Source organism: Eretmochelys imbricata, chromosome 11 (assembly GCF_965152235.1).
Source record: "Eretmochelys imbricata isolate rEreImb1 chromosome 11, rEreImb1.hap1, whole genome shotgun sequence".
NCBI lineage: Eukaryota > Metazoa > Chordata > Testudines > Cheloniidae > Eretmochelys > Eretmochelys imbricata.
In genome coordinates this window covers 62,608,960-62,634,040 of record NC_135582.1, presented here as the reverse complement: position 1 = coordinate 62,634,040, position 25,081 = coordinate 62,608,960, and the positions used below count along the sequence as shown (strand labels likewise).

Sequence of the window (25,081 nt, the reverse complement as noted above, 5' to 3'; positions counted from 1 at the left end):
ATTTAACAGGTGTGAAAGCCGAACCTCTGGTACCTAGAGGTGGGCTTTCCAGGTCAGGCTTGAGGAGCAGCGTAGGAGCTTACACAACTTCCATGCACGCTGTATTGTTCTGTGAGTAAACAGAGGACTTCGGTCTCTCTGGCCATCAAATTGGCACATTTTAGAAACTCCTAGATGGAAAATGCATTTGTCTTATGTCATGCGTACACATGGACTAGTATCATAACACTAAATGCACGCTACACATTTAAAAATACAAAACAACCAAATTGAAGTGACATCTTTAATGATGGCATGGAAGCTACAATGTGAATCTTTAAACTTAGTCCTCATAATTATACATCTTTTAGCCCCAGACAGATAATTGCAATCCAATTTACAATGCACTTGAGGATTCCATTCCCTAAATGTGCCTCACGCACGTAGAAATGTCTAACTCCAAGCATACATTTTAAAATGTAACTAATCTATGTGCATTAAAGTATTATTATAATATTTGCAGTACAAGTGTCTTCTCAAAATTAAGAGTATCCTTGGTGTGCTAGAATCCCATGAGCTCTCCCTCTGTGACTGGGCCACCAATTTCCATCCTAGAGTAGAGCACATATCACGTTTCTGCATAAGATAATACAGACATTCAGTGTATGATTTTACAAGGGGAAATCTCTGCCAGTTTGCTGGGGGATCATGCCACAGAGAGTGGCTTTGCCTTGTGTTCAGCCCAGTCTCACAACATATTCCCTCATAATGCTGAGTTCGCTCTCACATACACAGACAGAATATTTACCAGAGGAACAGGTTTTCTCTTTTATTCATCCTCTCAGTAGCAAAGCATAGAGAGAATGATATGGTCCTGGATTTGAAATGTTGCTGTATTTTGCTGAGACAAAATGGGTGAGGTAGTACCATTTATTGGACCAACTTCTGTTGGAGAAAGAGACAAGCTTTTGAGCTACACAGAGCTGCTCTTCAGGTCACACTGCAAACAACTAACTGTATTTTGCTATCATCTGTTTTCTGGGTCCTCTTGTGTATTTCTCCCTGTTGCCGCTGACTAATATTAAACCTCACTTCTTTAAAATTGTCTATTAATATATAGCCCATGCTTCTAAAAAAGTGACTTCTGGTTTTTAAGTAGCAGTTTCTGTGCATACATGGGAAACTGCAGGCACAAATTTGGAAAGTGAGTTGAAGCGGTCTGAAGACTCGGTCTCTAGCATAGGCACAAAAGATACAAATCAAGTTTCAGAAGGTTTTATGCTCTGATATTTTTGGTGCAAAGCACTTGGCTTTCCAGAGGAAGTCCACATTTCAGAGTCTTTATCTGTTACTGAGTTTTGTGGGACAAAAAAAATTTCTCGTCCACCCACTATTTAACAAACATGGTTTCAGTTCTTTTCAGATAAGCTACTTGTGCTTATTGCAATGTATTGCTCTACTTGCTTATTTAGTGGCAAGAAATATTCTGTAAAAAAGAGCTATATTTCATTCACTGTAAAATACAAGTTCAGATCAAAATGAAAAAATATAAAGTTCTTACAATATGTGTATGCTATGGTAGTAAAAAGAAAAAGCTTCTTTAGATCCAGGGTTACATTTTGTTTATTATAGGCCCTGATCCTGCAATCAGACCCATGTGGGCAGATTCCACAGTTCCTCTGACTTCAGTGGAGTTCTGTATGGGCACTGGGGTCTGCCCCTGAAGATCAAATTGCAAGATTAAGACTATAGGCAACTGCTACAGTTTTATGTAATGGATAGATTTGTTTTTGTTACCGTTGTATATTATTAAATATATTGCTATATGATTACAGTGATGCAGGTGATCGCTTTCTGTCAGACAGAATGTTTCACAAGGTACTGTTCACATGAGTTTGTCTTGGTGCATATGCACAGAATCCAGTAATTCGAACTCAGTGATTGTTATGGACTTAGTAGTCAGAGCAGGAGTCAGGTCTAGTGGGCAAGCAGGTATCCAGTTTGGGGAACAAAGCCAAATGTCAGCACCAGAGTCAACTGCCAATTACCAGAGCCAGGGATCAAGTCAGAGTCAGAACCAGGAATTGAAGCTGAGTGTCAGAGCTGAGGTTAGATGCTAAATGCCAGAGCCAGGGGTCAAGCCAGGGTCAGAAGCTAGGGTCAGACCCAGGACTGGTAACTGATGTTTGGAGGCAAGGTGTAAGGGCAGCAACTGGAGGAGAGGCAAGGGTCAAGCACAGAGCAGAAGCACAGTGGGAAGAGGAGCAAAGGCAGGGGTGAAGCAGGAGCCAGGAACAGAGCAGGAATCAAGAACAGGCAGGTTAGGTGAAAGAGACAGGCACAAGCAGAGTCCAGTGCAGCCATTCCAGGAAGTCATCTTGTTGCTTGGGCAAACTTTCTGTGCCTCCTTCTGACTTAAATAGTGTAGTTGGACCAATCGGTGGAGCCAACCAGTCCTCCAATCAGAGCTCCTGTGGGGGGTGCCTTTGCTAACACTGTAGTGCAGTGGTCTCCAAACTGGGGTACGCGAGATGATCCCGGGGGTGCGCAGCAGCAGGAGCACCGCCGGACGGCACTCTGCCATTTTTTTTCTTCAGCGGCAGCTCTGCACGTCCATGGCTGGTGTTCCCCCTCCGGCGGCGCGTCTGCGGCAGGTCTTCCGGTCTTCACCCTGAGGGTGCGCGAGCCAAAAAGTTTGGAGACTGCTGCTGTAGAGCAATGGTTCTCAAACTTTTGTGCTGGTTACCCTTTTCACATAACAAGCCTCTGAGTGCAACCCACCTTATAAATGAAAAACACTTTTTTTATATATTGAATACCATTATAAATGCTGGAAGCAAAGCGGGGTTTGGGGTAGAGGCTGACAGTTCGCGACCCCCCATGTAATAACCTTGTGACCTCCTGAGGGGTCCTGACCCCCAGTTTGAGAACCCCTGCTGTAGTGCTACTAGCTTGTCAGTCCACCAGATTTCAGCAGACATTGGGTGGAGGGCGAGGATCCAGCAGCTGTCTGGGGACGCCTAGTCCTGGGTTCAAGACCTGGGATTTTACGGTGATTCCCATCCCCCCAAAGATCCATTGCTTTTGTTATTAATTGTTTATACTTTATATGACATCATAGTTCTGCATGGTGCCTTACACGTACATAAAAAGGAAAATACTGTGCCTGTCTTGAGGAGCTTACATTTTAAGTTAATTCCAGAAACACAGCGAGAACGATAACAGACCTCAGTGGAAAAGTGATAGGGAAGTATCTTGATGGAGAAGGGACTTCAATTCATGGAAATTGGCTGTGGGCAAACTACAACAATGAAACTGGCTGTTTAGGGTATTCTTGTTAGTTATGTTGGAACAGTTTTAAATAACTTTGATTTTCTTTGTTGTATCAACTTTGAAAATCTTCACAAAATAAATCTGTGAGGCGAGATTTGAATGAGAAGACGATTATGCCTTGACTAATCTTTCACTGGTCAAAGGGGACAGCTTGAAAAGAAGGCATGAAGAAATGAGTAGGAGAAGAAAACAATGGGTGTGGTTAGGTGGGTGACTTCTGTGGCTGAGCGGGAAGGGGATGAGATGGGGCAATAGGTAGTAATGAAGCCAGCAGTGTCGGCAGCAGTGAAATTTCTGTGACAGTCGTATGTATGTGTGTTTCCCTCTCTGGAGGGAAGAAAAAGTTGACCTATCGGGCTGAATTCATCTCTCTGTTATACACCTGAAACCTTATTGACTGCACTGGCTTTGTATGATGTTACTGAGGGCAGAATTTGGCATACAGTGTTCTACTAATGGTTATAGAAGGAATAACTAAAGAACAGAAATCTGGCTTGTTGTGGACACACAAACCTTATTCTGAGCTCACTTACGCTCGGGACTTGATCGACTTGAAATCTTGTCAGTAAAATGAGTTAAACTTATGTTGGGAGGGTACCATGCTAATTTTTGTGGTTTTACAGTCACATTTTCCTATTTAAAAAAAAACTTTTCCATTGTGCATATGAAAGACTGTCACAATTTCCCCCCTCCCCTTGCAACTCCCAGCTGCTTTCTGTTCTAGTAACCTTGGGTTTTCCTTGTGACAATAGTAGGAATAAGCTTTTTGGACAAAAGTCTGATTTTTTTTAAGTTGATTGTGTCTATTTGACATCAGTAAGAGTTATCCTGGGGTAAAAGAGGTGTATGAACAAGACTTCCTAATCTGTACCAAAACACTCTTGTTCCTACCAAGATGTTTGAGATCTCCATAAAGCTTTACTTTCTTTAAAATGTATTTATTTTTTGAATATATTTAAATCACTTTTATCACCTCTATTTCTGTTCCACAAATGCTTATCAGAGAGAGAGAACATAGCCAGCCAATGAATAAAATACTTTATATGACAAATGCGTTGTCTGGATTGCTGATTTTATGATGAAAGATTATTTTTATTTTATAAAAATTTTCTGAAATTAGTTCCTCGAAATGAAGTCTTGAGAATGGCTAACAGGTTTTTGGGTGATACAGAGAATGATTCTCATGTTGATACCATGTCAGTCGTATGTATATGAACACTGTATAGTTAGTGTGATTTTGATTTCAGTGCAAAGCTTTTGAAACAGTTTGAAAATGTGATAACTTTCCAAACCATAGTTTCAAAAGGGAATCCTATTGTCTTAATAGTTGGTAAGGGCTTCCTCATAAGGCTACTTAAGCGTGTTTTATAGAAACATCTTTCCCTTGATTAATCCACTTTCGTGAGATCATTTTGCTGAAATACTGTTTCTCCCTACAGTGGACTTGATTCTTCACTGCCTTGCTCCTTGTTCGGTCACGTATGCCAATGAAAAGCAGGCATAAAATGCTGCTGATTTCATAGCATTTTACATTGATTGTACAAAGGTAAATGACTGTCCAAGATGCAGGGCAGTGGAGAGTAAGTCCCAGTGTCTGCAGTCTTTGCATCTTAGCATCGGCAATGGAACTGTTTCTTTAATAGAACTAATTTTGAGGGGACAGGAGGTGTAAGTTGATAGTTTTAAAAACTGTTCAAATTTCAAATAGAAATAAATATTTTTCTCTACGTTTTTTGTTACAGGAAATGGTATAAAAATATAGTTTAAATAATTTCTTTGTGAGTCATCCAGTTTTCAGAGGTGGCTGTGGTTGCTACAGGTGCTCTATACCTCTGAAACTCAGGCTACTTATTTAGGTGCCTAAATGTGGATTCATTTGCCTAACATTAGGCATCCCAAGTTTTCAAGGATTTGCCTAAATGGATTACCAAATTTGTGTTAAATAATCTTAATTAACCCACATCCTCCTCTGCAAAAGCCCAGGAGAACAGTTGGAACTTGCAGCTTGTCCTGAATGTCACCAAATCCAAGCTCTGATTAACCAAGGAGGGAAATAAATTCCAGAGCAAAGGACCCCCCCCCCCGTTCTATTTTTACCAGGCAGTTAACTAGAGCACCTCAGATTATCTCAACTGCCGTAGTAATAGATGAAGCAATCTTTCAAATAGCTGGGATCCAAACCATTTATGGTTTTAAAGAGCAAATCCAGTGCCTTAACAGTCTTTGCTTTATTATTATCATTGTTGTTGTTATTTGTACTACTGTAGTGCCTAGGAGCTCTATTCATGGACCAGGACGCCATTGTGCTAGGCGCTGTAGAAACACAGAACAGAAAGATGGTCCCTGCCCCAAAAAGCTTACTATCTAACTATGACAAGAGACAACAGATGGATACAGACAGACTGAGAAGTACAAGGAAACAATAGATCTCCAATCCATTCTGATGGGATATATTCTGGTGACTGGTTTTGAATTTCTGTAGTACTCATTCCTCGGTACATTCAGAGAAATTGGTTAAAGTGATTGATTTTGGCTTGAATAGTATAAATAATTATTGGAATTAATTTGGGGTATGATAAGATGTTGATTTATATTTGTGCTTCATTGTTCTGGTGAAAATGAAGTACTAACGTTGCGTGTGTGTGCGCACGCAGAGAGTGATCTGGTATAAAAGTTTTATTACATGTATTTGGAATGGCCCTCGTTATTCACAAATGAGTTATGTAACTCCCCCCAAACTTATCAGTAAACACTTTACGGCATATTACCCCATTGTGTATTCAGTAGCGTATGTCACATATGTTAGATGCAAAACTATGTCAGAAGTGTTTTGTAGTATTTGTTTAGTTTATTGAAATTGTTTCTTGTATCCCTTTCCTTGTAAATCTAGTTCTTTTGTTACCCTAAGTACCACTGTGCAATGCTTGGTGTGAGAGACATTTTAACTAACACTCTCAAAAATGACTTAAAACAGCTTTTCTAGACCTAAAAATGTCACAACACTAAAGTAGTTTTCTCAGGGAGCTATCAGGCTGGAAGTGATCACTAGACCATAGTGGGAAGCTCCCATTTCCAATATATAAAGCTCCCTTTCTAGTCCTGTGGGGCCACTGGATAATTAACTTTTAAGTTATGACATTTTCATTTATAGAAAAGCTGTTCTGGCCCAGGACTGAACTGGGCTTCAGATAGGAGTGCAGTTTTTTGGGTGGGGTGGAGGAAACCTTTCTCTGGCAGACTTTGTAGCTCCACGGTGGTTTGCAATATTAAAATGTTTCCCAGGAAGAAGGATTATTGGGAGAAGAGGGTAAGTCAGCTGGTCCTGGGTATGTGTTAAATTACACAAGCATATGACAAATCAACTTATCGCATGAATAGCACCTCTGTGTACATGGTGTACAAAACTTAATTGAAAAAATGGAGCACACCAAGTTCGGGACTGCATTTCAATTCTTCAGAGTTGCTTGTTTAGTTAATATTTGAACGTGATCATTACAAACAGATTTTTCACAATGTAAGTTGGGCATTAGCAAAGCAGCTGCATCATGTATGTAGAGCTGAACCTAATTGAAAACTGCTCTGGAATAGAAGGAAGTGATTGCTAAAAACTCCAGAGTGGTGGGGAATCCAGAATTGAAAGGGGTGGCATGTGAGATCACAAATTTCTTTCCATATACCTTAGTAACTTCTGCATTTAAAAAATGACTCCCTGCTACAGCTAATGGGTGAAATCCTGGCTTTCCTGAAACCAATGGGAGTTCTGCTATTGACTTCAGTAGAGCCAGGCTTTCACCCAATAAGTATGACAAGTAAGAAGAATCTGTTTGGCCTTGGAAAAGGCTGATTACAGATTTATGCAGTCTGTGCGGACTACAAATTCTGAAAACCATACACCAGATGTGGGCCATGCAGCTACAGCAAAAACTTTCTGAGCTGCATGAGTGCTAAAATTAAATTCTAACATATCAGGGCTACTATCTTCAAAAGGTTATTCTGAGCAATTTCAGAGTAACAGCCGTGTTAGTCTGTATTCGCAAAAAGAAAAGGAGTACTTGTGGCACCTTAGAGACTAACCAATTTATTTGAGCATAAGCTTTCGTGAGCTACAGCTCACTTCATCGGATGCATACTGTGGAAAGTGTAGAAGATCTTTTTATATGCACAAAGCATGAAAAAATACCTCCCCCCACCCCACTCTCCTGCTGGTAATAGCTTATCTAAAGTGATCACTTTCCTTACAATGTGTATGATAATCAAAGTGGGCCATTTCCAGCACAAATCCAGGGTTTAACAAGAATGTCTGTGGGGTGGGGGGTAGGAAAAAACAAGGGGAAATAGGTTACCTTGCATAATGACTTAGCCACTCCCAGTCTCTATTCAAGCCTAAATTAGTTGTATCCAATTTGCAAATAGAAAACATGGCTGTTATTCTGAAACCTGTCAATTTGCAAATGAATTCCAATTCAACAGTCTCTCGCTGGAGTCTGGTTTTGAAGTTTTTTTGTTGTAATATCGCAACTTTCATGTCTGTAATTGTGTGACCAGAGAGATTGAAGTGTTCTCCGACTGGTTTATGAATGTTATAATTCTTGACATCCGATTTGTGTCCATTTATTCTTTTACGTAGAGACTGTCCGGTTTGACCAATGTACATGGCAGAGGGGCGTTGCTGGCACATGATAGCATATATCATATTGGTAGATGTGCAGGTGAAAGAGCCTCTGATAGTGTGGCTGATGTTATTAGGCCCTGTGATGGTGTCCCCTGAATAGATATGTTACCAACAGCAGAGTGGGTTTGTGTGTTGGGGTGGGGGGGGGGGGGAAGGAGGAGAGAGAAAACCTGGATTTGTGCTGGAAATGGCCCAACTTGATTATCAGACACATTGTAAGGAGAGTGATCACTTTAGATAAGCTATTACCAGCAGGAGAGTGGGGTGGGGGGAGGTATTTTTTTCATGCTTTGTGTGTATAAAAAGATCTTCTACACTTTCCACAGTATGCATCCGATGAAGTGAGCTGTAGCTCACGAAAGCTTATGCTCAAATAAATTGGTTAGTCTCTAAGGTGCCACAAGTACTCCTTTTCATTCTGAGCAATGTATTCCACTGAATACCAGCATGCAAAAATTTGGGTTAGTGATATGTCTACATTCCAGTTAATAATTGAATGTGGATTATCTAATTAATCCAATTTGTTGGGTGTTGGCTGAGCCACATGCTGAGAAGCAACATCCAACACCTTGCTTACTATGCAAAACGGTCCTGTCTGATTTAATCTTGACTGACTTGGACCCTTTTTGATATTTTTCTTAGACAATCTGCTTCATCTGACTCGTCATCATTCCAGGATAGTGGTCTCCTTGGGGCTCTCTCCTAACATTGATATGGTACAGAAGATTTAAAATCAGGTACTGTCATGTGCCCTTCCCCTAAACAAAAACAAAATGCAGAACTTAATGAATCTTTTTTTCCATGTGATTTATCTTAATATTTTTGGTTCTTTCAGCTGATGTTCACAAGGAATAGAGTCACGTGATGTATGAAGGCAAACACATACACTTCTCTGAGGTTGACAATAAGCCCTTGTGCTCATATAGCCCCAAACTGTGCAAGCAGAGGCGACTTAACGGCTACGCCTTCTGTATCAGACACGTTCTGGAGGACAAGACTGCCCCCTTCAAGCAATGTGAATATGTGGCCAAGTATAACAGCCAACGCTGCACCAACCCTATCCCCAAATCTGAGGACCGTAGGTGAGTGATGGTGGCCCCCAATGAATTAGAAATAGTTTCAGTCAGCTTGGCTACAAATTTGGTATTTCTGATTGGGAACTGTCTTCATGGTTAGGGAGAAAGGAGTCAAATAGATTGAATATCAGTATGTTTCTGTAAGCCTTTTTTTTTTTTTTTATGACCAATATTTTTTTTTGTTATTTGTGGGGAATCAGGGGAAAAGGAAGAATTCCAAGGATATAGACAAGCAAGATTACTGCTTTTCCTCAAATTTCACTTCAAACTCTGTTGATCAAACCTTTACATAATATTTACTTTTTCTACTTCATTTGTTTAGCTACTGAGGATATCTGGGAATTGATGCTCTTAAAAGGTGCTTGAATTGCTTGAGGAAGATTGTGGCTGGACATCTGGGTTGGGGGGGTTTGGCAAAACATATAGCAGGGGAGTTGCAACAGTGCATAGGCTCCTGGTGAAAGTTTGGGGAGCTCAGGGCAGAGTCCAAGTTCAGGTATTCACATGGCCCCAATAACCATATTCTTTGAGCACCTCACACTTGTTAATAAATATATGTTCATAGTATACCTGTGTGGAAGGGAAGTATTATCCATATCTCATAGTAGGAGGATTGAGGCACAGAAATTAAATGACTTGCCCAAGGTTACATAGGAAGTCTGTGGCAGAGCCAGGAATTGGAACCAGACTTCCAAAATCCCAGTCTGGTTCATTAGCCACAAGACCATTCTTGCTCGCCATTTAAGACTGGCTTGAACATTGACATCATTCGAGTTGCATGGGGTGTAAGTAAGGGCAGAATTTGGTTTTAATTTCCTTATGTTGTGTCTGACTTGCATACACGTTGTGGTCAGAAATGTGTCTGACTTCTAATTTTGGCTGCATGGTGCCCACGACATTTTATTTCTGAAGAGCCACTATCACATTTCTCACCACTAGTATGGTATTTCATCCTTTGAAATAAAGTGTTTATTAGCTATCTGAGATTGGGATTTGTTCCATGGAAATCATTATTTTTAACCGAAAAAGTAAACAGAATATGACAAAAAAGAAATGGACAGCTATCTGCTGACTTTTCATGTTATTAGCTGCCATTTGCTAACCTTTCACATTATTAATAGTGTTCCCACTGTACTCTACATATAACTTCCTTTTCGGTTCACAGCTCCCTCTTTTGTCTGAAACAACGGTTGGATTGTGCTCTAAATTAACTTGCATTTCACCTGCCATTTCAGTTGAGGAGACTGATGAAGTGAGAAGAATGTTTGTTAAAAGCTCTAGGGCAAATGCTCAGATGGCACAGTATGAATAATTTCAAGCCATGATTTGATAAACATTGACCATTCCTCTGCTAGTATCCAATAGAGACTGGAGATAAGTTAAAAAAATCATAACAGAAATTGTCAGATCAAATGATACATTGTCATTTCAGATGCAAGAACTAAATATGCCAAAATCCCTGTTCACCTTCTAATCAGACTTTCTATAAAACCTCCAAAATTTAGTGAAAGTTCCTAGGTCCCATGTGTCCCCATGTCATTTGATATTAATCTTTCAAGTGTGAAACCAATTCATTGTGTAAAATAAAATGTATCAAAATGTGCACAGTACACTATGATAACTTCTGGAGTGTGTTGTACTAGAATAATTAAACTGCATGACAAGCGTCGCATTACAGCCTTTGAAAGTTGAGGACAGCCGGAGCATGAAGAAGGGAATAAAACTTTAATCTCAAATGAGAGATGTTGGAATGAATATTTTCAAAGACTGCATCTCAGAATAGAGTTTGCAGTTTAACAATAGGGTTTCATGAGTTTCCAATAATAAGTTTAGAGCACAGGCACAAAATGACAGTTCTTGGCTGATGTTGATATATCTGTATCCTAGGAGATTTACTTTTTGCACTCAGTTCAGTATGGAGATATTTGCCATTTCTTCATCCTTTGCTTGCCACCTTTAATTTTCTGTGCCAAGACTTTTTATTTCATCTGACGTCAGACAACTCATTTTCATTACACAGTTTGTTACATAATTGCGTAGGATCAGAAGTGAGCCACAGAACACTTTGATAACTCATCTCTATCCTATATAATTTGGAAGCTTATAAAAAACAAAACAAAAAAACTTACAACAAAGGAGGGCAAAAGCACACGCAAAAGGCAAAAAAAGCAAAAGCCTCAGATCTGATCAGGAGACAATAAACTAAATTATTTCCCGACCCCCAAGCAGAAAAATAGTTAATATTCCTTTAAATTATTTAATTAATTATTAAGCATTCAAGTTCTTCAAATTAAATCTATTAGTACACGACTTCATCATCTCAATTAGAAGTCTATTCTGTCTATTCAAGCCTCTCTGTAAAATTATATGTTCCCTCTTAACTTTGAATTTGTCCCCTAATTCTGACCTGTCCAAGTACTGCAAATAGACAATGAAGCTCAATTTTTTTATTTTAATTATGTTGCTATTACACTTTACATAGATTAAACACTCATCATTTCATCTCTTAATCATCTTCTTTCAAAATGAAGTAAATCCACATCTGTCAGTCTCTTCTGATCTGTAAGTCCCTCCTTTCCATTTTGTCATCTTTCTTAACATACATGATACTCTTCAACTTAACTAGATCTTTCTTTAAATAAAATAATTGGAACTCAGCACTACTCCAAGGTCTTGAAAACACTAGAAAGCAGAATGTGTTAGACATCAGGTGTAAACATGGCTCCCCTAATCCCTTCACCCTTGAAGTGATTGTTCTGCTGGAAGCCAGTGGAGCTTAATATCCTTTGTACACTCCATGTTTGACTCTTAGTTCTCATAGAGATCAACTGCATTCCCTTACAGTGTGTGTTGATCACCGTTCACCCTGCCTACGCCAGAGTGACAGATGTGTTTATCACTGATTTTGAGGCGGGGAGGGGGAAATGATCATATTTGACATTCAGTATAAAATACTTAGGGCTTCTGATATTCAGTTTTAACTGATAAACATCAATAAAACACTACCCATCAATAGAAATTAGTGTTTATCCAATAAACATCGGAAATGGTTTCTTGTATATAAGGGCTAATCTACAACAAGCAGTAATGTGGACTACAGGGGTATGATTTTAACTGCACTAATGTGTTGTACATTAACTGATCCATGTAGACCCTGCTGGTGTGCACTAAAGATTCCTTAGTGTACTTTAATGTAGTGCTGTGTTTGAAACAGTACTATGTTAAAGCGCACAAGGGAACATTACCGAGATTACTCATTACAATATATTCAAAGAGAGCCCTGAACTACCTCTCCCTCCCCCCAATTTTGGACATCTATATAAAACTCACAAATTGCTAAAAATAAACCCCCACAAATGAAATTAATAAACTTAGAAAAACAGAAGCCCTAACAATACACACAGCTTAAAGAACAGACTCACCCTTTGTTTGTAGCATAGGAATGGCCTGCACGTGGTGGTCTAACCAGTGTTTCATGAAATGATAGCCTGATATCTTTGGATTTGTATCCAGAGAGATTACCTGTATAAGTAAATGTTCTATTAACCTTGAATCCTGAAGCACTATCTGTTAAAGATTTAAAAGATCCAAAGCCTTTCCCATATTAAAGAGAGAATGTCAGATTAAAAATTATTTATATAAAAACAAATAGCCTGAAACTGATAATTTTTTGCAATCAAACTCCCTGTCCTTTCTTACTTATTTTTTGTATTTCCTTTGATTTGGGCAATAAAAATAGAGTAGTCAGTTTCATCTTCTGGCTCATGCCCAAGTACAGGGCTGCCTTGTTTGGGATACAAACACTACAGGGAAATGTTTAAACCAAACAAAACTATTTTCATTGGAATAACAAACAAAACAAAAAAACACCATGGAAACATTTCCATTGTGCTTATTTTGTACTTCTTTTTTTTTTTTCCTTAAATCATTCTGACAGTGTGTCTTGCTAGACTGACACCTATATTAGTTAAAAATACTTAATTTCTTAATATTAAGAATGTGAGTACTCCCATTGACTTTAATGGAAGCAGTATTACGTCCTGAATGACTTTTATCTATTACAGCAGTCAATAAAAAAAAAAAATACTTCTCAGTATGCTTCTGCAAGAATCTCCTTCTCGCAGCTTTCCACAAAGATTGCACACATTTAGTATCAGCCCTCTGCTTTCCACCTATTAATTCATTACCTTTTGTAATTATTAACTAACTTACATTTAAACAATAAGCTACAGCAGGGGTTATGAAACTTCATTGCACCATGACCCCCTTCTGACAACAAAAATTACTACACGACCCCAGGAGGGGGGACCAAAACCTGAGTCCGCCTAATTCCCACTATCCCAGGTGGGTGAGCCAAAGCCTGAGCCCCACTGCTCTGGGCGGAGTAGAAGTCAAAGCCGAAGCCAAAGGGTTTCAGCCCCAGCCAGAGAGTCTGTAACCTGAGCCCCGCTGCCCAGGACTGGATCCCTCAGGCTTCAGCTTCAGCCCCGAGCCTCAGCAAGTCTAAGACAGTCCTGGTGACCCTATTAAAATGGTCCTAACCCACAGTTTGAGAACCGCTGATCTATAGTGCTAAATTTTGTCATGAGGTTTTGAAAATATTGAATAAATTGGTTACTTTCCACATAGACCAAAAATAATTTCATTTAAAAATGCATACTGACTCATAGCTATAGTACCTCCCCAAACATGTTCGTAAGCTATCAATAAATATCTCCAGGTTTTAATATAGATGTTAAACTTTCAAGCCCATAATTTTCAGCCTCCTTCCTTGAATCTTTCTTTTTAAATATAAGAATTATGGTTCCCAATCCTGCAACTTAAAATAGGCAGACCTCCATTGACATCAGAGACTCTACACGGGTACAGAGAAATCATAGTCGCTATTTCCCAAATACCTGATGGTTCGAGAGTATCTAGGCAGCCTAGAATTAATTGTTTATCTGTTAGATCCCCTAATTTAGTATGTCATCTGTCACTATAGATCATCATTACCCCTAGTCCTTTAGTGTTAATATATCTGAGAGAGACTTTCAGTGGTTTTAAAGTAAAATTAACTAGAAAAGAGTTCATTTTATAGCAGCTTGAAATACACATTTTCGTTATAATGTGTGTGTACATTTTCATTGCATTATATAAGCAATGCACAGTGATGACAGGATAGAAATTTTTTGCCTATATTAATATAGTTTTTGCTCGGATTTACTTGGTTGCTCTTTATGATACGTACTTAACCATGGAAAATAGCATACAGCTAAAACCATTTATTTAGTTGCTTAATCATCAGACACAACTAGTGGCCCTTCTCAGCAAAGATCTCCAATTCAAGACTGTCCATGGAAAAAGCGTCTTGTAATTTGTCTCTCAATTACAGAAGCGTATTAACTCTATCTTTACAACGTACACCACACTAAAACCATGCAAATTCACTCATAGTGAAAGAACAGCCTGATAGCAGGGGCAGTAGTCTCTATTATAGTTTTAAATGTGGGATGCCTTAAAATGGTTCCATTTGTCTGACCCTTAATAACTTTCTTCTTATCAGGGCCCTTTAGTTTATATTTTAATGCAGTGGTTCTCAAACTTTTTTTTTTCCCACGGACCACTTGAAAATTCCTGAGGATCTCGGTAGACCACTTAATGATCTTTCCAAATGTTGCTTGTACCATTAGCTAACTATTGTAAAGCACTCTGAATAAAACCTCTATATTAAAAAACCCAATAATTAATGATTTTTTGTTCTAAAAATAAAAAGCACACAACTCATATTTTAATATCAGTATTCTGACCTTTCTAATGCAATGGATGTGCCCTCTCTCCCCCGCTGTGGCAGTCCCCGAGCTGGGGCTGGGAAGAAGTGGGGGGGGTCTCTCCCTGTCTCCCCCACCGCAGCAGCTCCTGAGCTGGGGCTGGGAAGGAGGGGGATCTCTCCCCTGCCGTGGCAGCCTCCAAGCTGGGGCTGGGAAGGAGGGGGGGATCTCTCCAGCCGCAGCCCTGGGGCTGTGGAAAGTTGCCTCTTTCTCTGGCCACCGCAGCCCTGCACGTGCCAAATTCCCCCCACCCCCTCTTCTCACCCCACTGCCCTCTCCCACCTACTCACTATTCCCCCCAAGGCCACCACCTCACCTTATATGTGCATCTTCTCCAGGATCCAGGCACCTAATTAGTGGAGCCATGCCTACGCGGCTCCACTAATTAGGTGAATGGCTCTTCGTTCTCTTGTATGTGGCCGCCCAGGTGCGCACCTTAGAGGGAACTATCTGCGGACCACCTGAATGGAGCTTGCGGACCACTAGAGGTCCACGGACCACAGTTTGAGAACCTCTATTCTAATGTATCATACAGTCCATTTGTCTTGTTCATCTTGCTATGTGTCCATTAGGGATATGAGGGATAGATTTTTTTTTTTTTTTTTTTTTTGAAAGGATAGGTATTTGGCTCTCAGACTTTTTTAAAAATCCAGAAATGATAAATTCTCTCATGTGGAAGTTTTTATTTTATATCATGGGCCTGGAACATGGGATGTGATTGTAGAAACTCATTAATACACAAACATGAGTTAATAATCTAATTTTTTCAGTGGCAGGTCAGATGGTTTTTGTTGTTGTTGTTGGGGTTTCCAGTCTGTGGTTTCATCTTTTTTGCTTTCTTAAGTGTGTTTGTTTAAAAGAAGAGAAAAAAGGAACTTACTGTTTTCACTTTTGAAGGTACTGCAACAGCCACCTACAGGTACTTGGCTTTATACCTAAAAAGGAGAGGAAGAAAAAGAATGATCCAATAGAGGAAGTGAAGGTCAGGCACCAGATGGATGCTATGGCCTTCAGTCTGACAGTGCCCACACTGGCCTTGAAGATGTCCAATGGACTGGATGGGATGTCCCTGTCTCCACCGGGGGCTAGGCTTCCTCTCCACTACCTGGAAGCAGAGTTAGATGATCCCTTTGCTTTCAACGAAGAGGATGATGACTTAAAGAAAGGGGCAACGGTGAGGAAAAAGTTGCAGAGCAAGTTGGCCCAAAACCGGCAGCGCCAGAGAGAAACAGAGATTTTAAAAGTTCACCAAGAGCACTTTAGCCCCCTTCCTGCACCTTTGCAGCAGCAGCCACTGCAGCAGCAGCACTCCCATCTGCCACCTTTATCAACTTCTTTAAAGCCTATAGGGCTACCGCAGGGCTTCGTCTGCAAGTCACCTCAACCTCAGAACACCAGCCTACCAATGCAGGGAGTGGCACCCACCACACACACTATAGCACAAGCAAGGCAGATGTCTAACAAGAGACCCCTGCCTCTCCTGCCACCCACCAGGGCTCCTGTCGTGGACCCACCAAGGACTGATCGGGTCCTCATGAAAGCCACAGCCTTCTCTCCACACTCATCCTGCATGAGCCGGCTACAGAGACTGGTGAAACTGTGCACTCGAAAACAGCAGCTGGAAACTGATCTGTTTCCACATTTAGGTAGGTAGATAATTACATACATCGCTGTACTGTTTTTTCAGGTTGCTATGAGATTATATGCCTTTAAATTCATCAGGACATGTACTTATACCTTTCTAAAAGGGGGAAATATGTCAAGAGATGTATAGGCAGGTCACGTCTGTTTTACAACTTTTTTTTATTCTTTATAACTTTTTTTAAAAAAAAAATGCTAGTTAATGATTTTGAGAGGCCAAACTGAGGTATAACTCACTCTCAGGTGTGTGTGTGTGTGTGTGTGTTTTTGTTTTTTTAAATCACAGCATTTTCAAGTGAAGCAGTAACAATGGTCCTGTTTGTTCCTAGACTGAGTATATAGACCATGTTAGACCTAGAGCCTGTGTTGTAAAACCCAAATATGAAACTAATGAAAAAAGGAGATTGTCGAATGAAAGCGCAGATACAACTTTGAGGCTTTGATTGTGCATTCTGTGCACACCCAAAACAGCAGTTGACTTCATTGAGAATTTTGAGTGCAAACTGCTAAGATATGGGATCTGATTCAGTAAAAGAAAGTCTAGCGTTGTATTCCACTAGAGAATGAGGATTCAGAAGCTGATTCTGGAGGTGCGGTTTTTCCGCGATTTAGTGCAGAAGTTGTCCATTTTACCCATTAATAATATATACTATTATTAACATCTTATCCCGACACTACAGTAATAAGTCTTAATCATTGTGTTAACTGCCTATATGTTAAGTTTGTTTTTAATTTAAATTATGTTACGGACTTCTGCGTGTGGAAATAGAGCTTTTTGCAATTTTAAGAGGCACTTGAATATGGATAAGGTGTTGGCTCGTTGCCTCCATTGTAAATGGAGGTTGAGATATATACACCATTAGTGTTACTTTGCTTTTTAATTTAGCTTTAGATTATTGTTTAGTTTTACAGGGGTAAGAAAGTGGGCAGTAAATAGGAGAAACAAGAACCAGAAATGCAAAACAATGAAACAGAAACAGCAAACCATTTGTGTCTTTAAAAAAAAAAAATTACTTCTAGTATGTCTGGGCAATTATTTAACTAGTGGCACACATCACAAACATCTGTAATTTTTGCTATTTCAATTAATCTTTTTTAATTTGCTGTTAAGATTTGCCTTTTGGCACCTTTGGGACAATTTGGCTGTTTGTTGGGAAGCTAATGAGTATCCTACAGCATGTCTCTGAAGGAGGATGTTCTGAAAGAACTGTTTCATGATTCTCTGGATAATGCAGTTAATTTGAGGAATGAGGATACCAGGAACATCCCAAGTGTCAAGATTCCCAAATAGGTTAGAAAGTCACCTGTTGTCATGAGCCTGCGTAAGAGTAGCATTCTATGTGTGATGCGTGTCACATTCTACAATAACACTTCCTATAAAAATAACTTTTCCTATTGTACCTGGTTTTAGGAAAATGTTTTATCAGATGTATAAATATAAAATTGTGGAAATGGTATGCTGTAATAAATGTGAAAATGAAGATAAGATTATAGCATTTTATAACTGCTAATTAACATAATGAACTTAATTATACATTAGCTGTGTGGGAGTAGATAAGTATGTACTTGAAAGCTCACGTTATGGACTATTTTTAGAGACTTTTTTATCCTGGTGGCAAAACTTCTGGGATTTCTATTTAAGAAAATACCTAGTACTAGAGTTCACAGGCACAAGATATGAATCTTACTTTCAGAATCTTTAAAAAGATACCCTTAATTTTTAGTAAAACTATGCAAACTGATGTTTGTATAAACAAAGTAGAAAAAAGATCCAATGCTCCCCATTCCCTTTTCAGGAGTTAAAAGGTTTAACAGCCATATTTATGATTTTTTTTTTTTTATTTGTGCCAAAAAATTGATTACACTGCATCCATTGTGCATGTGGCTTTATGGAACGTCAGTTTAGCTAGTTTATTTTTGAAGTAAAATAAATTTAAGTGTAAGAAATTTTTCAAGTTTCTTAGTGTTTACACTTGGGCCAAACTTGAATGTCTAAAAACAGGCACAAAGGTAACATTTTCAAAAGTCAAAGTCCTGTGTCCTAAATCACATAGGTGCTTTTGAAATTTTTACCTCAAATCTGTATTTAGGCTCCTAAATTAACACAAAGGAGCCTGAATACTGATTAGAGTGCCAGCCTCTAGACACCTGGTTTGGAAACGTGGCCCAAAATCTTCTTGGATAAAATACAGTAATAAGCTTTAAAAAAATTAAATGGCCCTTAACACTCTGCCCCCTACTCCTGCTCTGTATTTAGGGCCATATGTAAAAACACATGAGAGACGAACAAAAAAACCAGCTGGTTTGGAAGGGAGACTGCGTTTTCCCATCCTGCTCTAAGGGATTAGCAAGGATAGGGTAGGGCCATGAAAAGATGCAGAAGATGAGAATCTATAGGAACCCTGGCTTGATCTTGCCCAGACATCTGGAGGGACTTTCCTCCATGGTCCTTCCTGGTCGCCCTTTTCAGCAAAGTCCTGCAGTGCTATGTAGGATGCTGTCCTGGGCTCTTTGGTAATGAGGGACACAAAAATCACAGAATGAAGTGGTCCTGCTCCAAAAATCGTTAATTAATCTGGTATTCTTATGTGTACTTAAGCTGTATAGGAAGGTGAACATGCTGCTTAAGAGTGACTGACCCCAGCTCTTGTCTCTTCCCCCTGGAGCGGAAGGAGCCCCTTTCTTACTGATATCTGGTGGAGATGGCAGGTGATTTACACAGAAAAGAACAGAGGAACACATACTGTGTAGCTGTGTAGCTCTGTCCCTGTAGCTTTCTCCCATGGTTTTGCTATTCTCCATGCTTTTCAGCTGGGGGAACAGAGGGTCTATACTCTGTAATGTACAGAAATAAGAAACTGGGTTATGTAACTTATTTAGACCATAGACTATTAATTATTGGACTGTCAGCTCTTCATGGTAGGGTCTTCCTCTTTATCATTTGTAAAAAATCTAACATTGAGCACAACAGAGAAAATATTTGTCTTTACATAAGACTGATGGTAGTTTTGGTTTTTATTTAATATATTTATGGACAAAGAAGGCCAATAAAGATATTAAAGGGGTAACAAACCGGTCATTGAAAAATGCTGTTAAATGCTGTTTGTACATTTGTAATGAAGCTGCTGTCATAACTGTCTATAGGTTATTGAGAAAATTACACGATGAATCTAATATAATGTATCCTCACTACTGTGCTATGTACGACCTAGAATAGGCAGAGGCCGTTGATAGTGGTTATTGCCACAGATATTTTTCACAGATATTTGAGGATTACAGTCTCTCTTCATCCAGCCTTCATGTTTCCAATTCTCCCCTATTCAGGGCTGGACTGGTCTGAAGACAGTGGAGAAGAGTTGGAGGATTCAGAGCAAACTTCCCCATACCAGGTTGCATGGTCTATCCGGGAAACTCTCAGATATGAAAGACATGAGTAAGTATCCTTCTTTTATTGTTTGTATTGGCCTCCAATTCAGCAAAGCACTTAAACATGGGCTTTACTTTAAGCAAAGTTAGTGGGGCTTAAGTGCTTTGCTGAATCAAGACCTTTTATTATACAGCAGAACCAGGTCAACATGTTGTTAGTTGTTGAGCTCTATCCAGAAGCTGTGTCCCAGATATCAGAAATGAGATCGGGAATCACAGTAACAGACTGTGAGTAGACTTCTGAATTCCATTTTACATTTGATAAGGACGTAAACCTGATCTCTTATCTGGAAGAAGAGAATAATTAAAAAAAACTAATGTACCAAGAGAGTAGAGTAACGCTTAGTAGATAAAATGGGAGCATGAATTTTAAACCTTATCATAGCAGCCCTGCATAGTATTTTTCAAAATCTTTTGTTGTTTCTGACTTTTGAAAATTGTACTAATCAATAATTTTGTCACTGAATTGTTCTTTTGCTTCTGGAGACATTGGGGTCACTTTTGGTCTTGAGTTTGGTCTTATCATAATCCTGCTAAAAAGATCAAATGTCATTTTCAGGCGATGCCCAGGACAGAATGGAAGTTATTTTAGCGGGGGCTAAGATTCTGCAAAGGTTTTCACACACACACACACACACACACACACACACACACACCCCTTCTCCATGAGGATTGTTTTGTTTCATTTATTTGTAAGAGCTACAGTTCTGACTCAGTCCCACAGAACCACTGGAGGAGTGCCATTTTTGCAGTCTGCTGCTGAAGCAGGGCAGGGATAAAGGCCTAGATTCAGAAAAGCACCTAAGCACGTGCTTCAATCCTACTTAATGGGATTTAAGCACACACTGAAATGCTTTGTTGAATAAGGATGACTTTGTGTATTGGGGCCAAAATCAGAACTTATCTTTTCTGTTTTTACTACCTTTTAGTAGTATTTTTGTTTGTTTGTGATACAATAGAAAGGAATATGGGATTGATAGTTTGTATAACTGTTCTTTTCATTGGTAATTGAGAAGTGGTATTATGCATCCATCAACTAACCAGTAACATCATGTTCTAGATTTTGGTTATAAACTGGCAGTACATTCGTATTGCTGGTGCAGAATGGTTTAAAATGTTGTGCAAACATTGTTAATCCATGACTGTGCAGTCTCGCAACAGGATATGATCATATATGTCTCTGTTAATGTCATTTTAGCACGCAGAGAGTAAAGTCAGAGTACTGTAGTTAAATTGAGATAATCTAGAAGAAAGGAGCTTGAGCCATATTAATCAAAAAATGAAATCACAGCCTTGATAAGTTTTGTTATAGCTTCTATATTATGATTCAGTTTCAGTACACAACCAGATATTTTTCTTGTGTCTAAAAGCATTGCACTTTCTTCCAAAAGACATGGATGGATGTGGTGGTAATACTTCAGTGCCCCTGCAAATGTGTTATTTAAAACTGCAAAACTGAACGGCTAGGACACCAGCTTGCAGAAAACCATACCAATTTGTAAAGGCATCTTCATGGTGAACGGCAAAGCTGCGATCAAAATTGAGAGAATGGTGAATGCCCTCACCACGCCAAACTTTGGTGACAATCAGCAGACCAAAAACATCCCTTTAACATTCCTTTTCCCCAAATAAAAATATACTTTTTTTTAGCTGGCATGAAAGTCGGTTGCCCTTTTGGGATCACTAGGCAGAAAAACAGCGAGCTTTCATAGAAGTTACAAATATTTTTAAAATATAGCTATGGTATAGCTTTTTTTCAGGTGATTGTTCCTCACAGCCTGGCTATTAGGGAACATAACATGAGGGATCAAATAGACATACTTCCATTCTGACTATAGTTTTCCAGTTAATCTTTTAAACTGAATATAACTTTCAAAAAAGGTGAAGTGTCCAATCAAAGAACTCTTCCCCCTCCTTGACATTGGATTGGAACGTTACTTACATCTCATTTTCTTTTTCACCTTTTAAGGGGGTTGCGCATTAGCTTCTGAGTCTTGGCTTGTTTTTGGGTTGGTTGGTTGTTTTTCTTTCGCTGAATCCTCCATGTTCTTTTCATATGTTGATCAAAAGTATGAACTTTAATTGACATTTTCTATTTCATTTAACGTTTTGTGCACTTCACCTAAAACGCCCTCTTCATTGACCATAACTGATCAATTCTTTTACAGCACTTGCAACTCTTACTTTTCTATTTAATCTGCCGAGTTCTACTCTTCAGCACCTTTTCTAATTTTGTTTATGAATAAACATTGACACATTTTCTTGTTTCCAATCTTTCAAAATTGTATTTCTATTTGTCAAGCTTCAGTAAAGATTGTTATTAAGTAAACATCCATTCCTTGTTCTACTTTGACATTCTGCACTATGTTCTCTGTTTCTGAGTATATATTAATTTAAACTTTTCCATGGATGAGTTTGTTTTGTTAAAGTGACTCTGCCTTACTAATTTAAATAGCTACTCAAATTGATAGCAAGCTAACCAAAGAAATCTGATGGTTCAACAAGGACATGTGCAGAGTCCTGCACTTAGGATGGAAGAATCCCATACACTGCTACAAACTAGGGACTGAGTGACTAGGCAGTAGTTCTGCAGAAAAGGACCTATCGGTTACAGTGGACGAGACGCTGGAAATGAGTCAACAGTGTGCCCTTGTTGCCAAGAAGGGCTAACAGCATTTTGGGCTGTATAAATAGGAGCATTGCCAGCAGATCCAGGGACGTGATCGTTCCCCTCTATTCAGCATTGGTGAGGTCTCATCTGGAGTACTGTGTCCGGTTTTGGGCTCCACACTACAAGAAGGATTTGGAAAGAGTCCAGCGGAGGGCAACAAAAATTAATAGGGGGCTGGAGCACATGACTTATGAGGAGAGGTGAGGGATTATTTAGTCTGCAGAAGAGAAGAATGAGGGGGGATTTGATAGCTGCTTTCAACTACCTGAAAGAGGGTTCCAAAGAGGATGGATCTAGACTGTTCTCAATGGTGGCTGATGCAGGACAGGAAGCAATGGTCTCAAATCACAGTGGGGGAGGTTTAGGTTGAATATTAGGAAAAGCTATTTCACTAGGAGGGTGGTGAAGTACTGGAATGCGTTACCTAGGGAGTTGGTGGAATCTCCTTCCTTAGGAGTTTTTAAGGTCAGGCTTCAAAAAGCCCTGGCTGAGACGATTTAGCTGGGGATTGGTCCTGCTTTGAGCAGGGGGTTGGACTAGATGACCTCCTGAGGTCCCTTCCAACCCTGTGTAGACGTACCCATAGAAGCAAGTGATTAACTTTGAGTGCAATTCTGCATTTACTGGGTTGGCTTGTTTTCAATACTTCTCCTTGAGGGAAAAATTTCTCTATAATGTTCAATTAGAGTTTTCAGTGATGGTATGGCTCAGCATTCAGAAATCATGATATTGGCTTAAAATTCATGAGATTTTGAAAATAAAACAGTTGGAGTTTGTTTGCCTTCTATTTTTTTAATCTGCAGGGTCACATTCTGAAGCTTGTGTGTAAAACATGGGGGCCATACACTTACTTTATTATTATTAAAATGAAAATTGAGATTCTGGTGTATTCACAGGACTTCAGGTCTAGGGCCTTGAAGAAAAACACCAAATATTGCAAGACTCTCTGATAAAATTCTGAGTTAGCAACACTAGAGTTAAGATCAAGAGTAACTGACTTGCTGGGAAACCTGTTTCAGCCGGGGAAAATTCTTCATCGGAACACTGGTTCCTGGGGGAGGTGAGACATGAACAGTCTTTATCTTCATCTACAACTACTAACACCAGAGTGGTCCCTGCTTGCAACTCCATTGCCCTCCCTGAAGCTACACCATGGATGATTTGACCTTGGCCCTCATCTGCTTGTAAAGGAAAAACAAGCTTATTTAAAACAAAATCCAGATTTGAACAACTTTGTTGGCAATGTATATATTGAAGTTTGTCTAAAATGGTCAGAATAGACTGTTTTTGCCACTGAAAGCAATGGGAAGTAAATTTTCTCCATCATAGCTATCAGTTCACAAGAAAGATAGTAGCCTTCAAAAGTGAGCCTACAGCCATCAGCGCTGCAGAAGTGTTGAAACTACCAAAGCATGTACAGTTGCAACCACTGCCATAGTGCCCACTAGTGTCAGGATGTGATGCTGCAAGGGACTTTGCCTCTAGAACCCCTATTGACAGCTTCCTCAGCCCTGCAGTGGTCACTCTCTGTTGCTGGATCTTCCATGGCCTGGTCTTCCAGTCAGGACACTTCTTAGGAGAAGCCGCCTTCTGGTGTAACAAAAATCCAACTGTGAATCCAAATAAATCCAAACTAATCATTCTCCCACCCTCTTTGGCTACATTGACGTTCTCTGCTCTTTACCTATATGTGTGGGCCTTGCAGAGTTTCTCCTATGCTGCTGCTTTCCAGCAAGTTTCCCCCATTGCTTTTCATCCCCAGGGACTCTGGCAGCTTACCTTAGGGATCTTCCTGCTCCTTTTAGGTCCTGACTGAGGCCCCCAAGGGCCTGTCCTGTTCACCAGTGGGTCTTCTCCAGCCTGACTTTATCAGGCCCTTCCCAGAGTGAGGGAACTTCTCTTGCTCCTCTCCTGGGTCTCCTGACTGAGTTCACGGCTCTGTTTCAGTAGTCCTCCCTCTGATCCCACCACAGCAGGGATCAGGAATTATAATTAAGTCTCCATCATACCCATCAGCGGGGTAACTGTCTGGTCACAGGCAAGGCAGAGTCTGCAGAATGGGATTTAATTATATTTTTATATAATTATATGGGATTTAATTATTTAAGGGCCAGCCAGCCTCTGACACCAAGGTACTTCCTTGGAATTTAAAAAACAGAACAAACAAATGAGATGATTAGTGTTCGTCCTCACACCGTCCCTCTGGCATACTGCATGGCAATAACATATAATAAAACTCACCAAATAAATACAGCCTCTACACTTTAAAAAAAGAGGTACTAGAAATGGCAGAAGGAAGAGTGGAAAGATTCTAAAGATTCTTTCCTATAATGTTCAAAAGAATTACACTGGAGTGATTTTATTTATATATTTATTTAACAGCTGTGTTTTGCTAGCCTGTACCATAGTCCAGATCTCCTCTTGAGGGAAGAGCAGGGTTCTTGGTTACTCTGTAGTAAAGAATAACAGTACA

General features: G+C 39.6%; 1 protein-coding gene across 1 annotated transcript in view; it reads left to right on the top strand.

Annotated features, from left to right (window-relative positions):
* The window catches only part of INO80D (INO80 complex subunit D), a 49,739-nt gene that overhangs the window by 4,935 nt on the left and 19,723 nt on the right, over nt 1-25,081 (top strand). Inside the window, exons 2-5 of the mRNA XM_077829647.1 lie at nt 8,627-8,721; nt 8,820-9,066; nt 15,768-16,516; nt 19,836-19,944. Of these exons, the coding sequence (XP_077685773.1) occupies nt 8,849-9,066; nt 15,768-16,516; nt 19,836-19,944 (1,076 nt within the window). The 5' untranslated portion in view covers nt 8,627-8,721; nt 8,820-8,848. The remainder of the gene's footprint in view (nt 1-8,626; nt 8,722-8,819; nt 9,067-15,767; nt 16,517-19,835; nt 19,945-25,081) is intronic.